This window comes from Bos grunniens, chromosome 10 (assembly GCF_055505025.1).
Source record: "Bos grunniens cultivar Pamir isolate PY7600 chromosome 10, Bosgru_T2T1.0, whole genome shotgun sequence".
Taxonomy (NCBI): Eukaryota; Metazoa; Chordata; class Mammalia; order Artiodactyla; family Bovidae; genus Bos; species Bos grunniens.
Genome location: NC_141174.1, coordinates 1882642 through 1903464, shown reverse-complemented (window position 1 = coordinate 1903464; position 20823 = coordinate 1882642). Strand labels below are relative to the sequence as shown.

At 44.5% G+C, this 20823-nt stretch overlaps 1 protein-coding gene across 11 annotated transcripts in view; it reads right to left on the bottom strand.

Moving 5' to 3' along the window:
• Positions 1-240: 240 nt before the first annotated feature.
• The window catches only part of EFCAB11 (EF-hand calcium binding domain 11), a 170992-nt gene continuing 150409 nt past the window's right edge, over positions 241-20823 (bottom strand). For 6 of the 11 annotated variants that reach the window (XM_086319191.1, XM_086319194.1, XM_086319195.1 and 3 more), the window contains one exon: positions 1639-1850. In XM_086319191.1, the coding sequence (XP_086175317.1) occupies positions 1769-1850 (82 nt within the window). In that variant the 3' untranslated portion in view covers positions 1639-1768. Of the gene's footprint in view, positions 994-1638; positions 1851-13296; positions 13596-20823 lie in introns of those variants that run through there. The other 5 variants (XM_086319206.1, XM_086319207.1, XM_086319205.1 and 2 more) reach the window with 2 other exon arrangements.

Below are 20823 nucleotides of genomic sequence, written 5' to 3'. Positions count from 1 at the left end.
TTATGTACTGAGATGAAGACCAATGATTCAACTATTCAAATTACAATAAAAATGCTTGCTGAATAAAACTCTGCCCAGGGGCTTTTCATCAGTCAGAACAATTTGTCCAAAAACACACATGATGCTGAAAATCCTGCTGATCTACTTTTTTTCTTGAATGACACTTCATTTGTTCTTCTTAATGATTTTCAAAGTTTTCTTCATTTGGATGCTTAGCATATGCTAACTTTGGGATAAGACTTTATTTTTTAACAACCTTTTTATTTTGGAATAGTTTTAGGTTTATAGCAAGATTGTGAAGCTGGGAGAGAGAGTTCCCACATACTTACACAGTCTCCTCTGTGATGAATATTTTCTGAGTGTGTCCTTGGCTATGGTACATGTGTCACAATCAATGAACCAATATCGATACAGTATTATGAACTAAATTCCACACCTCACTAGTGTTTACCTAATGTCCTTTCTTCTGTTCCATGATCCCATCCAGAACACCAAATTACATTGAGTTGTGAAGTCCCTTTAGGTTCCTCTGATTTATGACAGTTAATTAAGTTTATCTGCTAATAACTGTTAGAAGGATGCTTGGTTAATGTTTCTACTTGACAAATTTACATTTTTCTTTGACCTTTAATCCTTTTAAAATTAGACTTAAACTAGATGTTTTCACAATGTTGTTAATGTTTGGAATTCTGAACACTTACAGATAAAATATTAGTATTGATATGAGTATTTATTTTAAATAAGTGCTGAATATCCAGGGTCACAGTCCCTAAATCCCAGGTGTGGATGGGCAGAGCATGGAGAACAGGAACACAGATGGCTAAGACCCTTGGTGCATGGAAGAACCTTCCAGAACCAGTCAGAGTCCAGGAGAGGGCAGCCCAGGGCTTGCTGTTCTGCTGCAGAACCCCAGGCCCAGGCCATTCTAAAGGATTCTGCAGATAAGTTTTGCTCCCCAAATCCTTGCTGCACCCTATTCTTCCTCTGTGTGCAGCTGGAAAAGACTTACTAATTACAGCCAATCTGTATCTCGGTCGTACACAGCTAGTGCCCTAGGGCCATTCTTTGATGATGATTTTGGTGAATACGAAGGATGCATGTAGACTTCCCAGGCGGCTTGTTGGTGAAGGATCCTCCTGCCAAGCAGGAGAAGGGTTTGATCCCTGAGTTGGGAAGATCCCCTGGAGAGGAAAATGGCACCCATTCCAGTAGCCTTGCCTGGGAAATCCCACGGTGCCTGTTCTTAGAGAAGTCTGTATCTTTGTTTTCCCGAAGCCTTGCTCAGTGCCTGGAAGACAGTCAACACTCAGTACGTGCACGTGCTATTATGTGATCAACCGACGCTGAACGCACGGAGGAAACTGGCACTGGTGGCAGGAAAAAACACCCTCTCCTTGGGGGTTAGGACCTGCTGAGGGCCAGGGAGCCTCTGGGTGGGTGTCGAGGACCAGGAAACGAGTGGAGCCTCCCTGCCTGTGATGTGGGTGGGAGTCGGGGGCAGCAAGTGAAGAGGAAGGGTTGGGGACGACCCTAGCGGCTGTGCCAGCAGCAGCCGAACTCAGGGCTAGGGCCACATGGAAGAAGATGACTTATAATAGCCACCTCTAGGAGTCTGAGACGCAAGCAGTCGTGAGCATCTGAAGACCATATACAGAGTTTAATGGAAGGTATGCAGTATGACACCATCGCTAGGGTGGAATCTGACATCTCTTTACATCACCATCTATTCTGGTCTCCGCAGAAGTTGCATACAAGCAGCACACCGTAATTACGCTTGCTTTTGTCCAGAGTTCATGGCATATTCGAAGTCTTTAAAGCTGACATGACCATCTGAGTCTTGATCTACTTCCCTGGAAAATGAAACAGAAAGTGATTTACAGTGAGTTTCATCCCTACTTCCGCACTGCATTTCTCTATCTTATCTGCGGGAAGGCTGAGGTCAATGGCTATCCTTTTTTTTTTCCCTTGCATTGATAATACCTAAAGAGAGAAGGAAAGGAAAAAGTATTTATTAAAATCTACAGAAATGATATATTCAATACATTTAAAGGAATGTCACCAAATGCACAAGTTATATTTTTTATATTAAAAAAGGCAGGAGTGATGGTTTTTCTAGCCATCCTGCAAATTTTTTCTGTGATATGTCAATAAACATACATGCATCTGGCAACCAAAAAAGCAAGGCAGGAGGCTGCAAAGAAGAGGAGAGTTTATTTGGATTCTGGAAGAATTGCAATTCAGGAAATACAAACCTGGGTAACCCTGAAAGTGTCCTGAAGAAGAGATGAAAAGCCACAGGGTTGTTAAAAGCTGCCCGGTGACAACTGTGATTGACTCTGACTCAAGCCAGAAAGTATTTGTCCTTGAGGACTCACAAGTTGTTTCAGGGTAAGAGTCCAGTAAGTATCTTGAGTTTCTGGAAGGTGTTCTGGATGACAAAGGACCTTGATGTCCGTAAGTCACACTTCCTTACTGGTCTCCTGGCCCCATGGCAGAGGGCTCTTAGCAACACCAACACCATTTTGATTTTTCCCATCATACATTGCACAACAGAAATGTGGCGTAGACAATTAGGAGGTAAGAAAAACCTTTTGGGGGACTTATCTGGTGGTCCAGTGGCTGACTCCCTGCTCCCAGTGCAGGGGCCCTGGTCAGGGAACTAGATCCCAAATGCCAAAACTAAAAGACCCTGCATGCTACTGCTAAAAAAGATCATGCAGGCCACCGTTAAAAAAAAGAGATCTCACGCTCAACAAGGAAGATTCCACAGGCCGTAACTAAGACCTGAAGCAGCCAAATGAATAAATATTTTAAAAAAGGAAAAACATTTTGGGAGTAAATAACTATAGTGGCGGGCATCTTGCCTCGCACTGCCTTCATCTCACTGAATCTGTGCACAGACGCAGGATGGGCCCATTCTGCAGACACTGATGTTCAATGTGCTGGTAGGATCACTTGGTAACAGACATGAAACTCAAGTCAGGATGGTTAAATTCCCAAATGTGGGCTTTACACTCTATTCTACACATCTCTCTATGTAAATAGGATGTTCCAGATGGAAGTAGTTGTGTTGCAATTACCACACAGCTAACTCAAGCTCCAAAAGTTTTCATTGACTTCATTCGTGGCCTCGGAAGCTCTGTTAATTCCTCACAAACACCCGATAAGCTTTTCTGAATCCTAGGAAGAGAGGTGAAGGCGTGAGCCTCTGACTGGTTGGCTGAGGGTGTGGGTGGCCTCAGCTGGGTTGTGCCTTGTCCCTAGGGCCACTGACACGGGGGCATTGCTCCTTTGAACAGGGAGCAGAGAAATGGTGCTCAGTCCCCCTAGTTAACATAACACACGGCAGAGGGAGAAAATCGTGGTGTAACAATACGCTCAGCTGCTACCGGGAAAGCAGTGCTTACTTCAAGCGTGTGTTTGAGGGGTAACTGTTGAGCTGTGGTCACAGCTCCTCTTTAGGGGGCAGTCTAAAACAATGCATTACATGCCTTATGTGGTGCTCCTGGGTTGGCGCAAACTATATTTTGTTGAAACAGCAAATGGTATCAACCAGGACAAAGGGCTTTTTAAAGCAAGGACTGGTCCAAGTAACAGAGCCACTAATCACTGTAATAGTTTTAAAGCAGGCTTTTAAAATATTGAATTCTAAAATAAACTTTCTGAATATTTCATGCCAAAGTCTCTGAAGTCTATAACGGTATGGGATAGAGTGATAATAATTTTTCATTCTTTTGAAGTAAAGAAAAATCCCTACTTCTCTGCCCCAGGGCAAAACCATGTTGCAGTATGTTAGTGTAAAATGACTGCAGACTGTGAGGCCCATTATTCTTGCTACTTCTTTTGGTGAAATATACATGACAATTTCATGCTGTACAGGACCAAAAGCGGAATGTCGGATCTCTTCTAAGGGATTAGAAATAATCAGTATCACATGTTACTGACTACAGAGTATAAATCATCCCCTTTATTAAATTAGATAATTGAAGATTCTTAATATTGCCTAAGTATTTTTTCCCAAGGAATTGGATTAGATAAACGGCCTTTTTTCTTTCCACTCTGAACTGGGATGATTGAACTATAAATCTCATAGGGTGAGTTAAGTGGATAACTTAGAAAAGTAATATTTAGGATAAACTGTTTCTATATATATGTGTGTGTACATTTATTCACTTATTGAGATGCTGAATACTTGTAGAAAAGGAAACCCCTTTGCCTGATTCTCTCAGTAAATAACCTTTTTGTAATTGCATTAACTTTTTATTTTTCTTGCCGTCTTTGCCAAAGCTTCCCATCATAAAATGATTACGGTATAACCAAGAGGTATTAGAATGGGAAAGTTTATTCATAAAGCTTGGAGTGGCATTTTTATAATGAATGGAGGAACATCATGTTTATATTTAGAATGAGACATGGTAAAATACCATCTTCTGACTTCCCTTCCTCATCACATACGTATCGCGGTCGTCTCAAGGAGAATGAAGAGGAAATTCACATTTCAGAGCTATACTTTTAAAAGCTAAAATACTGTTTTTCATTGCAGACGGCATTACTGCAAAGGAAGCTCTCACAGCACCCACACTCAGATTGCTGTGTGATGCAAGAGCAGACGCGCTGGCGGGCGGACCCGGTGGTGCTGAGGAGACGAGGCCCATGTCATTACGCAGAAAGGTTCATGGCTTCTGTTTACACCGTTTAACCCTAAAAGGAGTACACTCTCCGTCTGAAACCAGAGTGTGCTGTCTTGGCGTCACTGACACACATTCAGCACTGAAATATTCCACCTCCAACCAGAAATAAACGCTGGGAAGGCAAGAACTTTCTCGTTTGCTGCAAGGTCCCCATCTCTTGGCCCACAGTCGGCAATGACTGTTTATAGAGTGAATGGATTTGTCGAATAAGTGAATCTGGGGAGACAGTGGACAACATTGTGGAATATCTACTGCCTCCCAGGAGGTTTGGGGGGATTAAAGAAAGTACGTCATCACTGTTTTTACAGAGTTGAAATCCTAGGCAGAGACATAACACTCTGATGGTGGCACCTAGGAGCCATCGCTCAGGGACCCATAAGGAATGGTCAGTCGTGGGTTCCATGCCCAACCACATTTTGTAAACGCACACCAGATGCAAGAGTCCAAGTGAGAGATAGACTCCAAAAACTGAGGTTGCCTAGACGAGCAGTGAATGGAAGGAACCCCTTGAGTGTCAGGCTGAACAATAAGAGACAAAGAGCGGGAAGCTGGAAACTGTAGCGAAACACTGGACACGTCTGCATCTGACCTGCCCTCCAGCTGAGCCCAAGCACTTGAAGCCACGTAAGTAACTGCTCTTTTACTGGACATAGGAATATATGTATATATATATATATACACACACACACATGAAATATAAGCCTGAACACACACACACACACACATACCTCCCTGGTGGCTCAGTTGGTAAAGAATCCACCTGCAATGCAGGAGACCCTGATTCGATCCCTGAGTCGGGAGGATCTGCTGGAGAAGGGATAGGCTACCGGCTCCAGTATTCTTGGGCTTCCCTGGTGGCTCAACTGGTAAAGAACCTGCCTGCAATTCGGGAGACCTGGGTTCGATCCCTGGGTTGGGAAGATCCCCTGGAGAAGGGAAAGGCTACCTACTCCAGTATTCTGGCCTGGAGAATGCCATGGACTATACAGTCCATGGGGTTGCAAAGGGCTGGACATGACTGAGCAACCTTCACACACACACACACACACATACACACACACACACACAGGCTTATATTTCACAGCTGGCTTTTTAAAGAAATGAACAGTTTATAAAGATAGATGAGAGGAAAATAAATTGCCATGAACAACAGTAACTGCCTTCTAGACATGTAAAGCCAGTTAAAGACTTTTTGATTTGCTTGTTTCTGAGATGCAAAGGGAGAGCTGGAATTGATCTGGGGAGTAGGAACTCCAGAGGGTTGAACTGCTCTGTGTAACTCAGTATGAACATTTTAGGACCATCTGGGTGGAGGAGATGACAAGAAAGATAAGAGAGGGAATTCCCTGGTGGTCCAGTGGTTAAGACATCAACTTTCCACTTCAGGGGGCACAGGTTCGATTCCTGGTCAGGGAACTAAGAGCCCAAATGCCATGTGGTGAGGAGAAAAAAAGAGGGAAGATGCAAGAAGAAGGACCTCCTGACGGGTGGGGAGGAGGCTGGGATGCAATGAGAGGAGAAATGGCCCAAGAAAGGCCCCGTGCTCAAAAGGCCCTTAATTAACTGCTACGTTTATGTGGACTCTGAGGTTGTTTGTGTTGCATGTCATGACTTGTCTTTTATCTTCACCAAGGACTGTGACAGCCACACAGCCTGAGAGGGGATGGTGTGGTTGCAGTGTGTGCACCGAATCTGGCACAGAGGATGGAGTTCGGCGATGTGTTCAGTCTGAGTGGGTGCAGTAGAGAGCAGGAGAAGTCAGTGGGGGGTGGGAAGATGACCCATCAACTGAACGAGCTCAGAGAGAAATGAGAACTCAGAGCCACAGGCCTTCCAGAAACTTGCAAAACCTTATAAAGTGCTGTAACATTCCACAGGGAGTGGAATGGGAGTTCCAGGCAATCCTATCTGGACTTTGAAGGGCGGAGGACGCAGGGTGACCGCGCGATACACTGAGAACTTCAGGCAAGTCTACACTCTGTCCATTCAGCTGAATCCCAACAGTTTTCTTATCTGTTAAAATTCCAACATTTTTTGGACTTGTCAATAAGTGGTTGTAATTACTTCTATCAGCATAAGCTTTAGCATTTGTCTTTGTACATCCTGATTTGTTAAGCAAGATTCTCTCTCCTTTTTGGGATGTGGCGTGGACTTAGCCCAGACGAGATGTTTCCCTGTGATCTAAAGGCTAAGTGGTCCCCACCTTGAAGAAGCCAAGGTTTCACACTGTGAAATTTTTATTAAGCTCAGCTGTACTGCTGCTCTAACATTATATTCTAGAGAAAAACAGGTTGTTTTTAAACTTAAAAAAGACATAAACAGCAAATGTTTCTCACAAGTAGTACATGTTCCTTGTGCAACAATATTTATATCATACCAATTTCTTTTAAGGGGCTTCCCTGGTGGCTCAGAAGGTAAACAATTTGCTTGTAATGCAGGAGACCTGGGTTCAATCCCTGGGTCAGGAAGATCCCCTGGAGAAAGGAATAGCAACCCACGCCACTATTCTTGCCTGGAGAATTTCATGGACAGAGAAACCTGGCAGGCTACAGTCCATGGGGTCACAAAGAGTCAGACACAACTGAGAGGCTGACACTTTTAACAATTTCTTGTAATGTTTTGAAAATACTTTTCATTGTAAAATAATTCACAAGTGCCCCATTGTTAGGTCTCCAAAGTCAGATTTCAAATCAGAGTACGTGCTTTTGCTAAAGTTACTTAAAAAAAAAAAAAAAAGGAAGGAGAGAAACAAACAGGGAAGGAATTGAAACAATGGAACATTCTCTATTGAAATGATGTAAAGACTGTAAAAGTGATGTTTTTATGTGGAAAAAAGAATAAATACTATGTATATTATAACTGTAATCTCATAAACATTTATATTCATTTGGGCAGAAGTGGAAGATTATAAACTAAACACAAATTTGTTTTATGGGCTGTTTTGGATTGAAATATTCTTTAGTATTGATATCTTTTTCAACTGAAGGAGTATTTCCTTTCTTTTTGGTCTGAATTTTCTAAACAAGTGACCTTATTTCACAATGTCTAAATCTTCATTAGAGCAGGATTTCTCAATCTGGGTGCTGTTGACATTTGGGGCCGGATCACTCTCTGCCATGAGGGCTGTCAGGCCTGCGCACTGTAGGGTGTTTAGCAGCATCCCTGGTTTCTACCCATCTGATGCCAGGAGGACCCTTCCCCACGGGGACACTCAAAACTGTCTCCAGATGTGGCCAGGTGTCTCCTGGGAGGGCTGCGGGACAAAACCATCCCTGGTTGAAAACCACAGAGCTAGAATACGTAAACCGTGAACTTCCAGATGTTCAAGCTGGTTTTAGAAAAGACAGAGGAACCAGAGATCAAATTGCCAACATGCGCTGGATCATAAAAAAGGTGAGAGAGCTCCAGAAAAGCATCTGTTTCTGCTTTACTGACTGTGCCAAAGCCTTGGACTGTGTGGATCACAATAAACTGTGGACAATTCTGAAAGAGATGGGAATACCAGATCACCTGACCTGCCTCTTGAGAAACCTGTATGCAGGTCAGGAAGCAACAGTTAGAACTGGACATGGAACAACAGACTGGTTCCAAATAGGAAAAAGAGTACGTCAAGGCTGTATATTGTCACCCTGCTTATTTAACCTATATGCAGAGTACATCATGAGAAACACTGGGCTGGATGAAGCACAAGCTGGAATCAAGATTGCCAGGAAAAATATCAATAACCTCAGATATGCAGATGACACCACCTTCAGAAAGTGAAGAACTAAAGAGCCTCTTGATGAAAGTGAAAGAGAAGAGTGAGAAAGTTGGCTTAAAGCTCAACATTCAGAAAACGAAGATCATGGCATCTGGTCCCATCACTTCATGGGAAATAGATGGGGAAACAGTGGAAACAGTGGCTGACTTTATTTTTTTGGACTCCAAAATCACTGTAGCTGGTGAGTGCAGCCATGAAATTCAAAGACACTTACTTCTTGGAAGGAAAGTTATGACCAACCTAGATAGCATATTAAAAAGCAGAGACGTTACTTTGTCAACAAAGGTCCATCTAGTCAAAGCTATGTAGTCATGTATGGATGTGAGAGTTGGGACTATATAGAAAGCTGAGCACCCAAGAATTGATGCTTTTGAACTGTGGTGTTGGAGAAGACTCTTGAGAGTCCCTTGGACTAAGGAGATCCAACCAGTCCATCCTAAAGGAGATCAGCCCTGGGTGTTCATTGGAAGGACTGATGTTGAAGCTGAAGCTCCAATACTTTGGCCACCTGATATGAAGAGCTGACTCATTGGAAAAGACCCTGATGCTGGGAGGGATTGGGGGCAGGAGGAGAAAGGGACGACAGAGGATGAGATGGTTGGGCGGCATCACCGACTCGAAGGACATGAGTTTGAGTAAACTCTGGGAGTTGGTGATGGACAGGGAGGCCTGGTGTGCTGAGGTTTATGGGGTCGCAAAGAGTAGGACACGACTAAGCGACTAAATTGAAGTGAGAGGAGCCAGAGGTGGAGCCATTCTCTGGAACATTCCAGCTAAATCTACACTTACTAGAAAACTGCTTTAAAGACACCCCCTGGCCGCAAACAAGTGATTTCGGGGCAGGGGAGGCACCCGTGTTTCTTGGCTGGATTAAGCAGATAGTTGCCTCAATGCTCTGCCCCTCCGACACCAAGGTTTTGGTGGAGCCCAGAGAAGACCTCTGGGGAGGCAAGCCCTCGGGGGTGCTAACAGAGCCAGCGGCGGGCACGTCTGTGTTCGCAGCGCACAGGCGGGCAGTCGCAGTTACTCTGAGTCACTGGGATAGTCACATGAGCATTGGAAGTTGACGCCCCATTTAGCTCACCTGAAACATGGATGAGAAATTTAACGTGGAGGCAAAGACTGAGATGAGAAAAGTTTTCTGAGTGGAACTTGAGGGGTGGGGGGAAAGGGAGAGAGGCCCTCTTTTTCTCTGATTCTTCACGGAGTAATTTAAAGGAAAAAGGTCAAAACTGCCGTTATGTTAGTGTCAGAGCTGTCATACTGACTGAACGGCGACAGCTAAACTGGCCCTCCAAGCCAGGAGCCCCTGCTGGGCGCGAGCGGACGGCCACTGAAGACCGGCGCTCAGCCCGCGAGCGCGCGGCCCTCCGGCCGGTCCTCCCCGCCGGCGCGCTCGCCTCTTGTCGATGAGAGGCCTGTGGGGCTCGGCGGCCGTTCAGTCGGCCAGGCGTTCGTTAATTCTACCTTGGTAAGACGTGTGTTAAGGGAAACCACTCAGACGCACAGAAAGCCGGAAGAAGCGTTTAGCCGGCTTCCGGTCTTCGGCGGCTCCCTCCGCGGCTGTCTGGCGCCTGCACCTCGGCGAGCCCGCACGCCTTCCCGCCCCGCCTCTCTCGCCGCTCTCCTTTGCTGCAGCGCCTCCCACGTGCTTCCAGCCGCCCACCGTGGCTCCAACCCGGGGCGGCCCTCGCCCGCACAGTCGCGAGTATGAAAAGAGGCGTTAGCGCCCCCAGCTGATTCTTGACCCGTGAGGGGACAGGTGTCAGTGGATAGTCACTTTTCTTTGGTCCTTCCGGGGTGGCTCTCTGGACTCAGGGAAGCCCTCCTTCACCTCAGGCTTGCCCTCACTCACCGGTCCACGCTTGCTCCCCGAGGTTGTACCCCAAACAAGCAACCTGCGCGAAGCCCTCATCTAAAGCTCTGCCTTCAGGAAGATCTCAGGCTGACGTGGACGAAAGTTTGAGAGATGAAGTTCTCACGGGCATTTAAATTGCCATCAGCGGTAGCATGTCACAGCAGAGTCTCGTTCAGGTAACAGGGAACTCACTATTGAAACAGATCAGCTTCTTCTCTTCGGGAACTGACTTTCAGACCAAATTAAATATTGCCTTTCAGAAGAGCTCTGAAGTTTGAAGTTTCAAGCAATTGAAATGCCAAGGACAGCCAGAAAAAGAGAATCTTCTCTTCATTGTCTCATGTGCATGTCTTATTTAATACTATTTAGTCTGCCAACAATACATGGTATTTAGACTTTAGGTGAGTAGTTTAGTTCGTCTTCACTTTCTGCCATAAGGGTGGTATCATCTGCATATCTGATGTTATTGATATTTCTCCCGGCAATCTTGATTCCAGCTTGTGTTTCTTCCAGTCCAGCGTTTCTCATGATGTACTCTGCATATAAGTTAAATAAGCAGGGTGACAATATACAGCCTTGACGTACTCCTTTTCCTATTTGGAACCAGTCTGTTGTTCCATGTCCAGTTCTAACTGTTTCTTCCTGACCTGTATACAGGTTTCTCAAGAGGCAGGTCACATGGTCTGGTATTCTCATCTCTTTCAGAATTTTCCACAGTTTCTTGTGATCCACACAGTCAAAGGCTTTGGCATAGTCCTTAAAGCAGCAATAGATGTTTTTCTGGAACTCTCTTCCTTTTTCCATGATCCACCCTTATGGCAGAAAGTGAAGAGGAACTAAAAAGAAAAAGCCTCTTGATGAAAGTGAAAGAGGAGAGTGAAAAAGTTGGCTTAAAGCTCAGCATTCAGAAAACTAAGATCATGGCATCCGGTCCCATCACTTCATGGGAAATAGATGGGGAAACAGTGTCAAACTTTATTTTGGGGGGCTCCAAAATCACTGCAGATGGAGATTGCAGCCATGAAATTAAAAGACGCTTACTCCTTGGAAGGAAAGTTATGACCAACCTAGATAGCATATTCAAAAGCAGAGACATGACTTTGCCAACAAAGGTCCGTCTAGTCAAGGCTATGGTTTTTCCAGTGGTCATGTATGGATGTGAAAGTTGGACTGAGAAGAAAGCTGAGCACCGAAGAATTTATGCTTTTGACCTGTGATATTGGAGAAGACTCTTGAGAGTCCCTTGGACTGCAAGGAGATCCAACCAGTCCATTCTAAAAGGAGATCAGTCCTGGGTGTTCTTCGGAAGGACTGATGCTAAAGCTGAAACTCCAGTACTTTGGCCACCTCATGCGAAGAGTTGACTCATTGGAAAAGACCCTGATGCTGGGAGGGATTGGGGGCAGGAGGAGAAGGGGACGACAGAGGATGAGATGGCTGGATGGCATCACCGACTCGATGGACATGAGTTTGGGTGAACTCCAGGAGTTGGTGATGGACAGGGAGGCCTGGCGTGCTGCGATTCATGGGGTCACAAAGAATCGGACACGACTGAGCATCTGAACTGAACTGAACTGAGGATCATGTATTCCTCAATATAAGAGTGTTGTTCTGCCTTCTGGACACAGAGGTATAGCTATGGACTGGTTGTGGGCAGGTGGTGGAATTGGCCACTTAGGATGAACTATGGAGGATAAAAGGCAGGCCAGGAAGAAAGGATGATACAAACCAGGCAAAACTCTGGCCTCCTTAGGACCAGGTTCTGCCTACTAGATGAGAGACACAGTGCATGCTGTTGGTTACCTCCCCATCACCTGTGCTACTCAGCTGTGTGGTTTGGGTGAATGGATCCCACCCCAAGTTCCGGAAGTGGGATCCCACTGGTTTAAGCCAACCAGTTTAATCCCACTCTCCTTACTATAGTGCCTGGTTTGAGGGATCATTGGCTACTAAGGACATGACATTCCTCCTCTGACCACTGCTGATGGGTAAAGAGTTGTGTGCATATGTGCTCAGCAGTCAGTTGTGTCTGACTCTTTGTGACCCCATGGACTGTAGCCTGCCAGGCTCCTCTCTGCTCCTGGGGATTCTCCAGGCAAGAATACTGGAGTGGCTTGCCATTTCTTACTCCAGGGGATCTTCCTGACCCAGGGATTGAACATCTCTTGCGTCTCCTACACTGGCAGGTGGATTCTGGGTAAAGAGTTGGGTCAATCATGATGAAGCCTGGGCATTTTGTTTGTCAGCTAAGAAGAAGCTGTCTCACTGGACAGCTGGGATGCAGAGATGACAGGACCTTACAGCAGTCGTTTTCCTGACACAAGAGTACAACTTCCATAACAGTTCTCTGAGTCACTAATCTAAAAATTTATGCTTCTGCTTTTCATGGTCAATTATCAGCCTGAAAGTGGTGCTACATACAGTGAAGGGAAGAGTCAGAAGAATTACAGAGTGAATTGGAGCCTAATCAACCAGGCCTGAAGCATGCCCAGTTTCAAAACTCTTAGTTACATGATCCAATAAATTCCCTGTGTTGTTAAAAGCAGTCTAAAAAGTATTTTCTGGTACGTGCAAATAAAAGCATCCTGACATGTCTGGTGTCCCACCTGAAATCTTTTCTGAACTTTGCAATATCTGGAACTTTGTAGCCATAGAGTAGACACTCATAAGTTCAATAGTTTTGAAATAATTATTCCATTTTGAAAGAAACCCTGAAATAACTCAGATTTTCCCTTTGGGTGCTATCTGAAGATGCTGGATTAGTCTCCATAATTCTGCATTCTAAAGAAGTTACTTTCTCACTGCAATCCCAACAAAAATCTTTGTTTACACTGCCTTAGCTGTGATTATGTGCTGAAGGAAGCTACTGATGGGACCAATATGGTTTTCTCCCAAACAGTGACAGAACAGATTCTACAGTCCAAGGGAAAAAAAAGAAACATGGATGGGAAATGCAGTCACAGCTGGCAAAAGTGATTAACCATAAATAATGACTCACTTTTTCCTATTTACTGGGTTTTTAAAACAAGGAGTCTTATTTAAAGCTAGAGGTATTTTAAAAGGAGGAAAGAATGTACTTTCAGAATGTCTGATTATTGACCACTTGTGCACATGTGGATAAATGCAGTCAGCATGTAGCCCAAAGTCTCATTTCTGGCAGAGTTTCATATCCCTTCTCCGTACGTGCTTGAGCAGAACCGCCAATACACAGTGACCTGATCTTTTTACTCAGTTTGCGTCTCTGGAAGAGAAGTTGTGATGGCAGGAAATAGCTTATGTCAGAGAGCTGTAGGGATAAAGAACAAAACCCAAGTGAGTCTCTCTGAACTAATAATAAAAAAATCTGGTTCCTATACTTTTGGGTCACTAGGTCCTCTGTTCCCCCCGCATGCCATATCTGTCTAGGAGGCCTGCTCTCAATACAGCAGGGAGCGGTGTGGTCCACCGGAAAAGGCCCAGGAGTGAGCTTTTGTCTCAGCGAGGCTGGGCGACCCTGGGCAAGTGTCTCAGCTGCAGTGAATTCCAAGCTTCTTGCTGGTCAAGCCGAATGGCTGGGCTATGATTGCTAAGCTGATACAGCTCTACACTGTGATCAATCTACGCTGGATCTCAATCTACTACTAGTGTATTTGTACCAAAAGTCTAAAATGGCAAGCCAACCCCCAACCAGCCATTTTTAGCTTTTAAAAAGTAGTTTTGAGTCTTCAACCCTGCAGACAGGTGTAAAGATCCATAAACATATATAAATAAAAATAGGAAAAAAAATGATCCTGCCTTCAACAGTGTGAAACATGAATGGAGAGAAAGCCATTTCTATTTCAAATATATAATCACTTCAGCTGAGATATCTAGTATCATCGTGAACTTGATTATGAGATAAAAGAAGTGGGCCAGAGATGGCAATCATTTAATCTCTTAAGAACAGCTCTTCTGAAGAGCTTTTCACACTATGCTCCATAGACTTCTAGCAGGTTATGATCTGGCTAGAAAGAAAGCATAATGATGAGGAAAATTATGTTTTCAATAACACATGCTTTTACAGTACAAGTCCTTCCACAAAGGAGGCAATAAAATGAACTCTGACCACTTTAACAGATGGCGTAATGGCTCTGTGCACAGATGTGGCCTCTCTGAAAACAACAAGTTCATAGCCTTGATTGGAGGTTTAGGAATGAGCTGAACTTTCAAGTGTGATGTAGGAAAGATTACATACTTCCAGACAAGAAAGCTGAGTATTAGTGGGTTCAGATGCTTGGAGAGATGGGCTAAAAGAATAAAGCTTAATGAGCTTCATTTTGCTAATGCAACAAATAGAGTTGAAGATGAAATATGAACTCTAAACATCAAGCCATTTATAAATGCCCTGCTGATAATGCTGTTAGCCCCTGTCGGATAGGGAAGCTTGCTTTTTCAAAAGCATACTTCCTCGGAGTCAGAAAACACCAATTGTCAGGTGATGCTTATTTTCCCCAGTAGTATGATGTTTTTGAGTGGAATATATCTTTCATAATACATTTAGGGGGACTGTGGAATTTTTTGTTTACTTATTTGTGCTTTCCTTTTTTAAGGAAGACAGATAAATTGAATCTAAAGTTTATCTGGATAAAGAAATATGCCAGGAGAATATTTTTTCCAAAAAATAATAATGATATCAAAACAAAATATAAAGCCTCAGTGTGCTTATGGCCCAGGAATTAATGAATGAGAATGGCATCCAGATACACATACATACACACACATACATGGGAATTCAGCAGTGATCAAAAGAGGCATTTCAAGTTGGTGGGGATAAAACAAATTGGTAGGAAAAGGAGCTGGGATCACTGACCCTCTGTTTATCCAGTTTGGGATGGCTGGAGTCTGTTTCCATGGCAGAGTCTGCTATGTGTTCAACAAAACTTGTTTCCTTTTCTTCCTGAGAACATAGCTAAGCCACATTTTCCAGCCTCCCTTGCAATTAGATGCCACTGGGAGTTCTGGCAACAGAATGATAATAATATAATAATATAGAAAGAAAGAATATCCATTGTTCCTTCTAATTAAAAGCCCTCGCATTTCAAAGGAGTGAACAGGACCTGACAGTCACCCCAGGGACTGTGGCATGGCCAAATCCTGAAAGATACTCTCATCCTGTGTTAGCAGAGACGCACCAGTAATCCAAGGGATTAATTCTATATATTAATAACTTGGTTATAGGAACATTGTTTGAAAATCCTATCAAGTCATTTTTCTCACTAAATGAAGAGTACAGGAATTTATAAAAATTAAGATTTTTAACTGTTCACACTCCAGTTTTAAATAATTCATTTGGGAAAAATAAGATTTCACTTCTCAGGCCACTTTTCAGTGATGTGTGTCGCTGAGCCAATGGAAAACCTGGCCTTACTTCTGCATAATTATAATAAATTTATTGATGGCTTTGTTTACAACATACTCTCAGCATGTAAAAACTCTGGGTCTGTGGACAATAATAAGCAACATTAAAAAAATGAAACATTTCATAATGAAACAATTCCCTCAGGTTATCAGAAGAACCCTGTTCTTCAAAGACCACTTGTAACAGCAGAGGCACACCAAATGGAATGAACACAAGGGCTTTTCCTATGAGAATTTCAGCCGAAAGAGATGAAGGTTCAGAGGGCACATGGCAAAGGTTTAGAAAATTGGGAAATGCAAAGAGAATGAACATGGCCAAATCAATCAAATGCTAGGCTAAGATCAAGGGGCCCCCAAATCCAAGTGCAGAGAGAGCACTTGAGCACTGAAACCTGCTAGCAGACAGGACTTCTTTCTTTCCCTGAAAGACTAGCTCCCAAGGTTAGTATGAGGATGGGGGAAGAAGAAGGGATGCCCCTCTTCCCCCAGCCTTAATGAGGCCCCACAAAGTGCACAACCCTCTTGTCCTGCTAGACCTCTCCCCACCTGCCCAGGACTGACAATCCACTCTCCAGGGGGTGACCACAGTGCCGGAAGCTGGCATGACATTTGCCTTCCAGAGTGGGTGGGAGGGCCAGGGAGAGTCTTCAAAGGTTTTAGGCTGAGAACACAAGCTGGCTCATGGTGGGGTTTCAGTAATGTGTAAATCACATTAGGAGTGTGTGTGTGTGTGTGTGTGTGTGTGTGTGTGGTGGTTGCGGTGGGGCTCTTCCTAGCCTTGGGAAGAAACTGGACTCGCCCATAAATGGCCCCAGCAATACAGATTTCAGGGATTCAAATTACTGGCCCCATCCAGTGTGACATTTTCCTCCCATTATCCAGTCTCTCCTGCCTCCAGGCAGGGCCACATCATTGATTATGGAGTATTCCAGCCACTAAAAAAGATCCCGACGATCATTAAAGACATTAAGTGCTGATCGGTGCTGGCGGAGTGAGTTAAAAGGTTCGTGCCCTTCTAGTAACAACTCCACGGGGCTATTTCAGGATATTTATTAAACAAATTAAGTATTTACATTATGCTCCAGCACAGAGGCAGAGTCACTGAGTGCCTCTGAGTGCCACAAGAAGATGAAACCAAGAGAAGTTATGTTGGGGAAACTGTTTTTCCAGTTTCCTAGAATTGGGGGCTGAGGACACACTGACTTTTGGGAACAAGTCTGCGTTAGGCAGGCATCAGCGGTGTCCCTGTGCCCACCTGCACACAACTTTTTTATGTACCTGAACCAAGGGACCAGGAAAAATTCATCACGATCCCAGGTGTTTTCCTTCCGGGTATACAGTCTATGTCTTAGAAAGTGGTGATTAAGGACTAGAAAAAGGGGCTTAGTAAAGAATATCTCAGTTAGTAAAGAATCCACCTGCAATGCAGGAGACCTGGGTTCAATCCCTGGGTTGGGAAGATCCCCTGGAGAAGGGAAAGGCCACCCACTCCAGTATTCTGGCCTGGAGCATTCCATGGACTTCACCCCATAGTCCATGGGGTGGCAAAGCGTTGGATACGACTGAGCGACTTTCACTTTCACTTTCAAGGACTAGAAAGACAATTAAGGAAATCTTCAAAGCCTAAATGAAATGGGTCTACTCCTACAATCCCCCCCCCCAAATTAAAAATTGTAATACCATAATGATGATGAACCTAATCTGAAAGTATTTTCTTGGCCTATGGTGCTATGGTTTCCTGTGGTAAAGGAATCCATGTTTTTCAAATACAGTGACAGTCCATGAATGTTAGGCCCTCTGCATTATATTAGGATTAGTTTTCCTCCTGACTTGACTGGAAACTTGCAGTCTTTACATTTTATCACATTTTTATTACATTTGACTCGGCCACACTGGCATCCAAGGAACAAGTGCGGTATTGAACATGTGCATAGGAAAGTTTATTACATTTGACTCGGCCACACTGGCATCCAAGGAACATGTGCGGTATTGAACATGTGAATAGGAAAGTTTATTACATTTGATTCGGCCACACTGGCATCCAAGGAACAAGTGCGGTATTGAACATGTGAATAGGAAAGTTTATTACATTTGACTCGGCACACACTGGCATCCAAGGAACAAGTGCAGTATTGAACATGTGAATAGGAAAGTTTGGAAACGGGAGAAAAGCAGTATCACTCACTCTCTAATAGTCTTAAAGCAATTACTGTGATCACTGTGGCACTTTGCTTTCTGATTAGGGTAAGAAATTCTGTATCCTGCTAATTTAAATGTACTAGAAACATTTACCCCCCATCATTATAGTCTTGATTATTTCCACTTTAATGGCTGTATATGATTTCATCCTCTGGAGTAGCAAACGGCAACCCACTCCAGTATTCTTGCCTGAACACTCTGTGGACAGAGGGGTCTGGCAGGTACGGTCCATGGAGGCGCGAGAAGTGGTACACCACTGAGCAACTGAGTACATGTGGCATTACCAAATGGATCTATAATAATTTGCATGTCTGCTGGACTTTGGAAATGCCCTGGTCTTTCTGCTTTTATATTTGTGCCAGTGAACACATCCATTAAAAACCCTTTCTCTTAGATTCTTGAGGACTTCCCTGGTGGTGCAGTGGATGAGAATCTGCCTGCCAGTGCAGGGGACACGGGTTCAATCTCTGGTTTGGGAAGATTCCACGTGCCACGGAGCAGCCAGGCCCACGTGATGCAACTCCTGAAGCCTGCGTGCCCTGGAGCCCATGCTCCGCAACTGGAGAGTAGTCCCTGCTCGCTGCGCCTAGAGAAAGCTCACATAAAGCAAGCAAGATCCAGCACAGCCAAAAATACATAATAAAATAAAATTTTAAAAAGTATATTAAAAAGTAGATCCTTGAGTTCATTTATTTATTCATCAGATACACCCTAAAAGCCACTATGAACCAGGAGCATTAGGTGCTGAAGATGTAGGGGTGAGCCAGAGAGAAACAGAGTCCCTTGCAGCTTTTAGTCCAGACAGGGAGGGAATTAAATAATTAAACAAGAAAGTGGAACCACCAGTGTGCTAAGTGTCTTGTGCTCTGTGTGCTGTGCTTAGTCGCTCAGTCGTGTCTGACTCTTTGCGACCTCTGTGGACTGCAGCCCGCCAGGCTCCCCTGTTTATGGGAATTTTCCAGGCAAGAATACTGGCGTGGGTTGCCATGCCCTCCTCCAGGGGATCTTCCCAACCCAGGGATTGAACCCAGGTTTCCTGCATTGCAGGCAGATTCCTTACCATCTGGGCCACCAGGGAAGCTGAGCACCTCAGGAGAGAGACAGAAGGTGCCATGAGAGGGCAGGATAGAGGAGCCGGGTGCGGAGGTCAGGGAAGTGGTACCTGAGGAAGCGGATGGGGTTGAGATCGGAGTTAAGAGTTAACAGGGAGGTACAGGGCAGGGAAGAGCTGTCCAGCAGAGAGGACAGCATGTGCAAGGGTCTCGAGGCAAGAGACAGCAAGTACATTCAAGGAACTGGACGAAGCTGTGTGGCCAGAGTACACAGGATGAGCATGGAGCCCAGTGATCCTGCAGGGTCACTGAGATCGCTCAGGGCCTGGTGGGCCACTTAAGGACTCCGGCTGTAATCCAAAGGGCTATAGGAAGTTGCTGAACTGCTTCAGGGAGAGGGCTAATGTGCTTAAATCAACACTTTGAAAGTGCATCCTTGCTGAGGTGGGCAGACTAATGGCCCTCCAAAGATGTCCATGTCTGAATCCCTGAAACGTGCAGTTATGTTCCATGGGAAAGCTGGGAGAGGGTTGTATTGAGAGACAGAATTAAGGTCATTGACCTTACAACGGGAGGTTATTCCTAGACTATCCAGGTGGGCCCCACGTAATCTCAAGGGTCCTTAAAGGTGGAAGAGGGAAGGAGGAGGCTCAGTAGAGAGTCAGAGAGAGACTGGGAGATGCTAAGCTGCTGGCTTCGGACATGGAGGAAGGTACCATGAGCCAAGGAGCGCAGGTGGCCTGCAGAAGCTGGAAATGACTCTTTCCCTAGAGCCTCTGGGTGCAGTGTGGTCCTGCTGACACCTTGATTTTGGCCCAGCGAGGCCCATTTTGGATTTCTGGCCTCCAGAACAGAATGCTGACAAACGTGTGCTAAGTCACTACGGCTGGGGTGATTGGTTACCGTAGTTGTAGGAGATTAATACGAGGGAGGAGAGCGAGAGTTTGGCTTTGGACAGTTAAGTTCTGGATGTCCTCCGCGAAAAGAGTATGGAAATTTGCGAGTATTCATGTGTTAGCTACTTTTCTAATACGTTGTTGTTTAGTTGCTAGGTCCTGTCCGACTCTTTGTGACCCTGTGGACTGTAGCCCGCCAGTCTTCTCTGTCCATGGGATCTCCCAGGCAAGAATACTGGAGAGGTTGCCGCTTCCTTCTCCAGGGGAGATTCCCGATCCAGGGATCAAACCTTCGTCTCCTGCCTTGGCAGGCAGATTCTTTACCACTGAGCCACCAGGGAAGCCCTTCGCTAATAAGTGACATGGTAATTTTTTTGGCCACACCCACAGAATATGGGATCTTAGTTCCTCAACCACGGATAGAACCTACGTCCCCTGCATTGGGAGCATGGAGTCCTAATCACTGGACTGCCAAGGACGTCCCATCAGTTATATGATTTTTAAATAAATCTGACTTTTCAGGATTCCAGTTTTATGTTACATTTAGAGTCAGTTCTACTTCTAAATCTCTGAGTGTATAAGCTTGAAAAGAAACAAATATATTTTTCCCTTAGATTCTTGTCAGTACTTGGCAATCATTGGGGGAAAAGTGATATTAAAAACACTGGATCTAAACTAAAGGGGGAAAAGATTCCATTAAAAAGGTAGCACATATATAAAATTATCTTAAAATACTTTAATAAAAAATGTGTTGAATTTATATAAAGAAAACGACAAAATTCCACTGAGACATATAAAAGGATATTTTTAAATGTCCATATGTGTATTTCTGGATGGGAAGACAAACACTGTAAAGATGCCAAATTCTTCCCAATTAATTTATAGATTGAATGCAATTTTTATCAAAACCCCAAAGGGAGGTTTTTGGAACTCCACAAAAATGATTCTACCATTCATCTGGAAAATAAATAGGCAGGAAGAGCCAAGAACA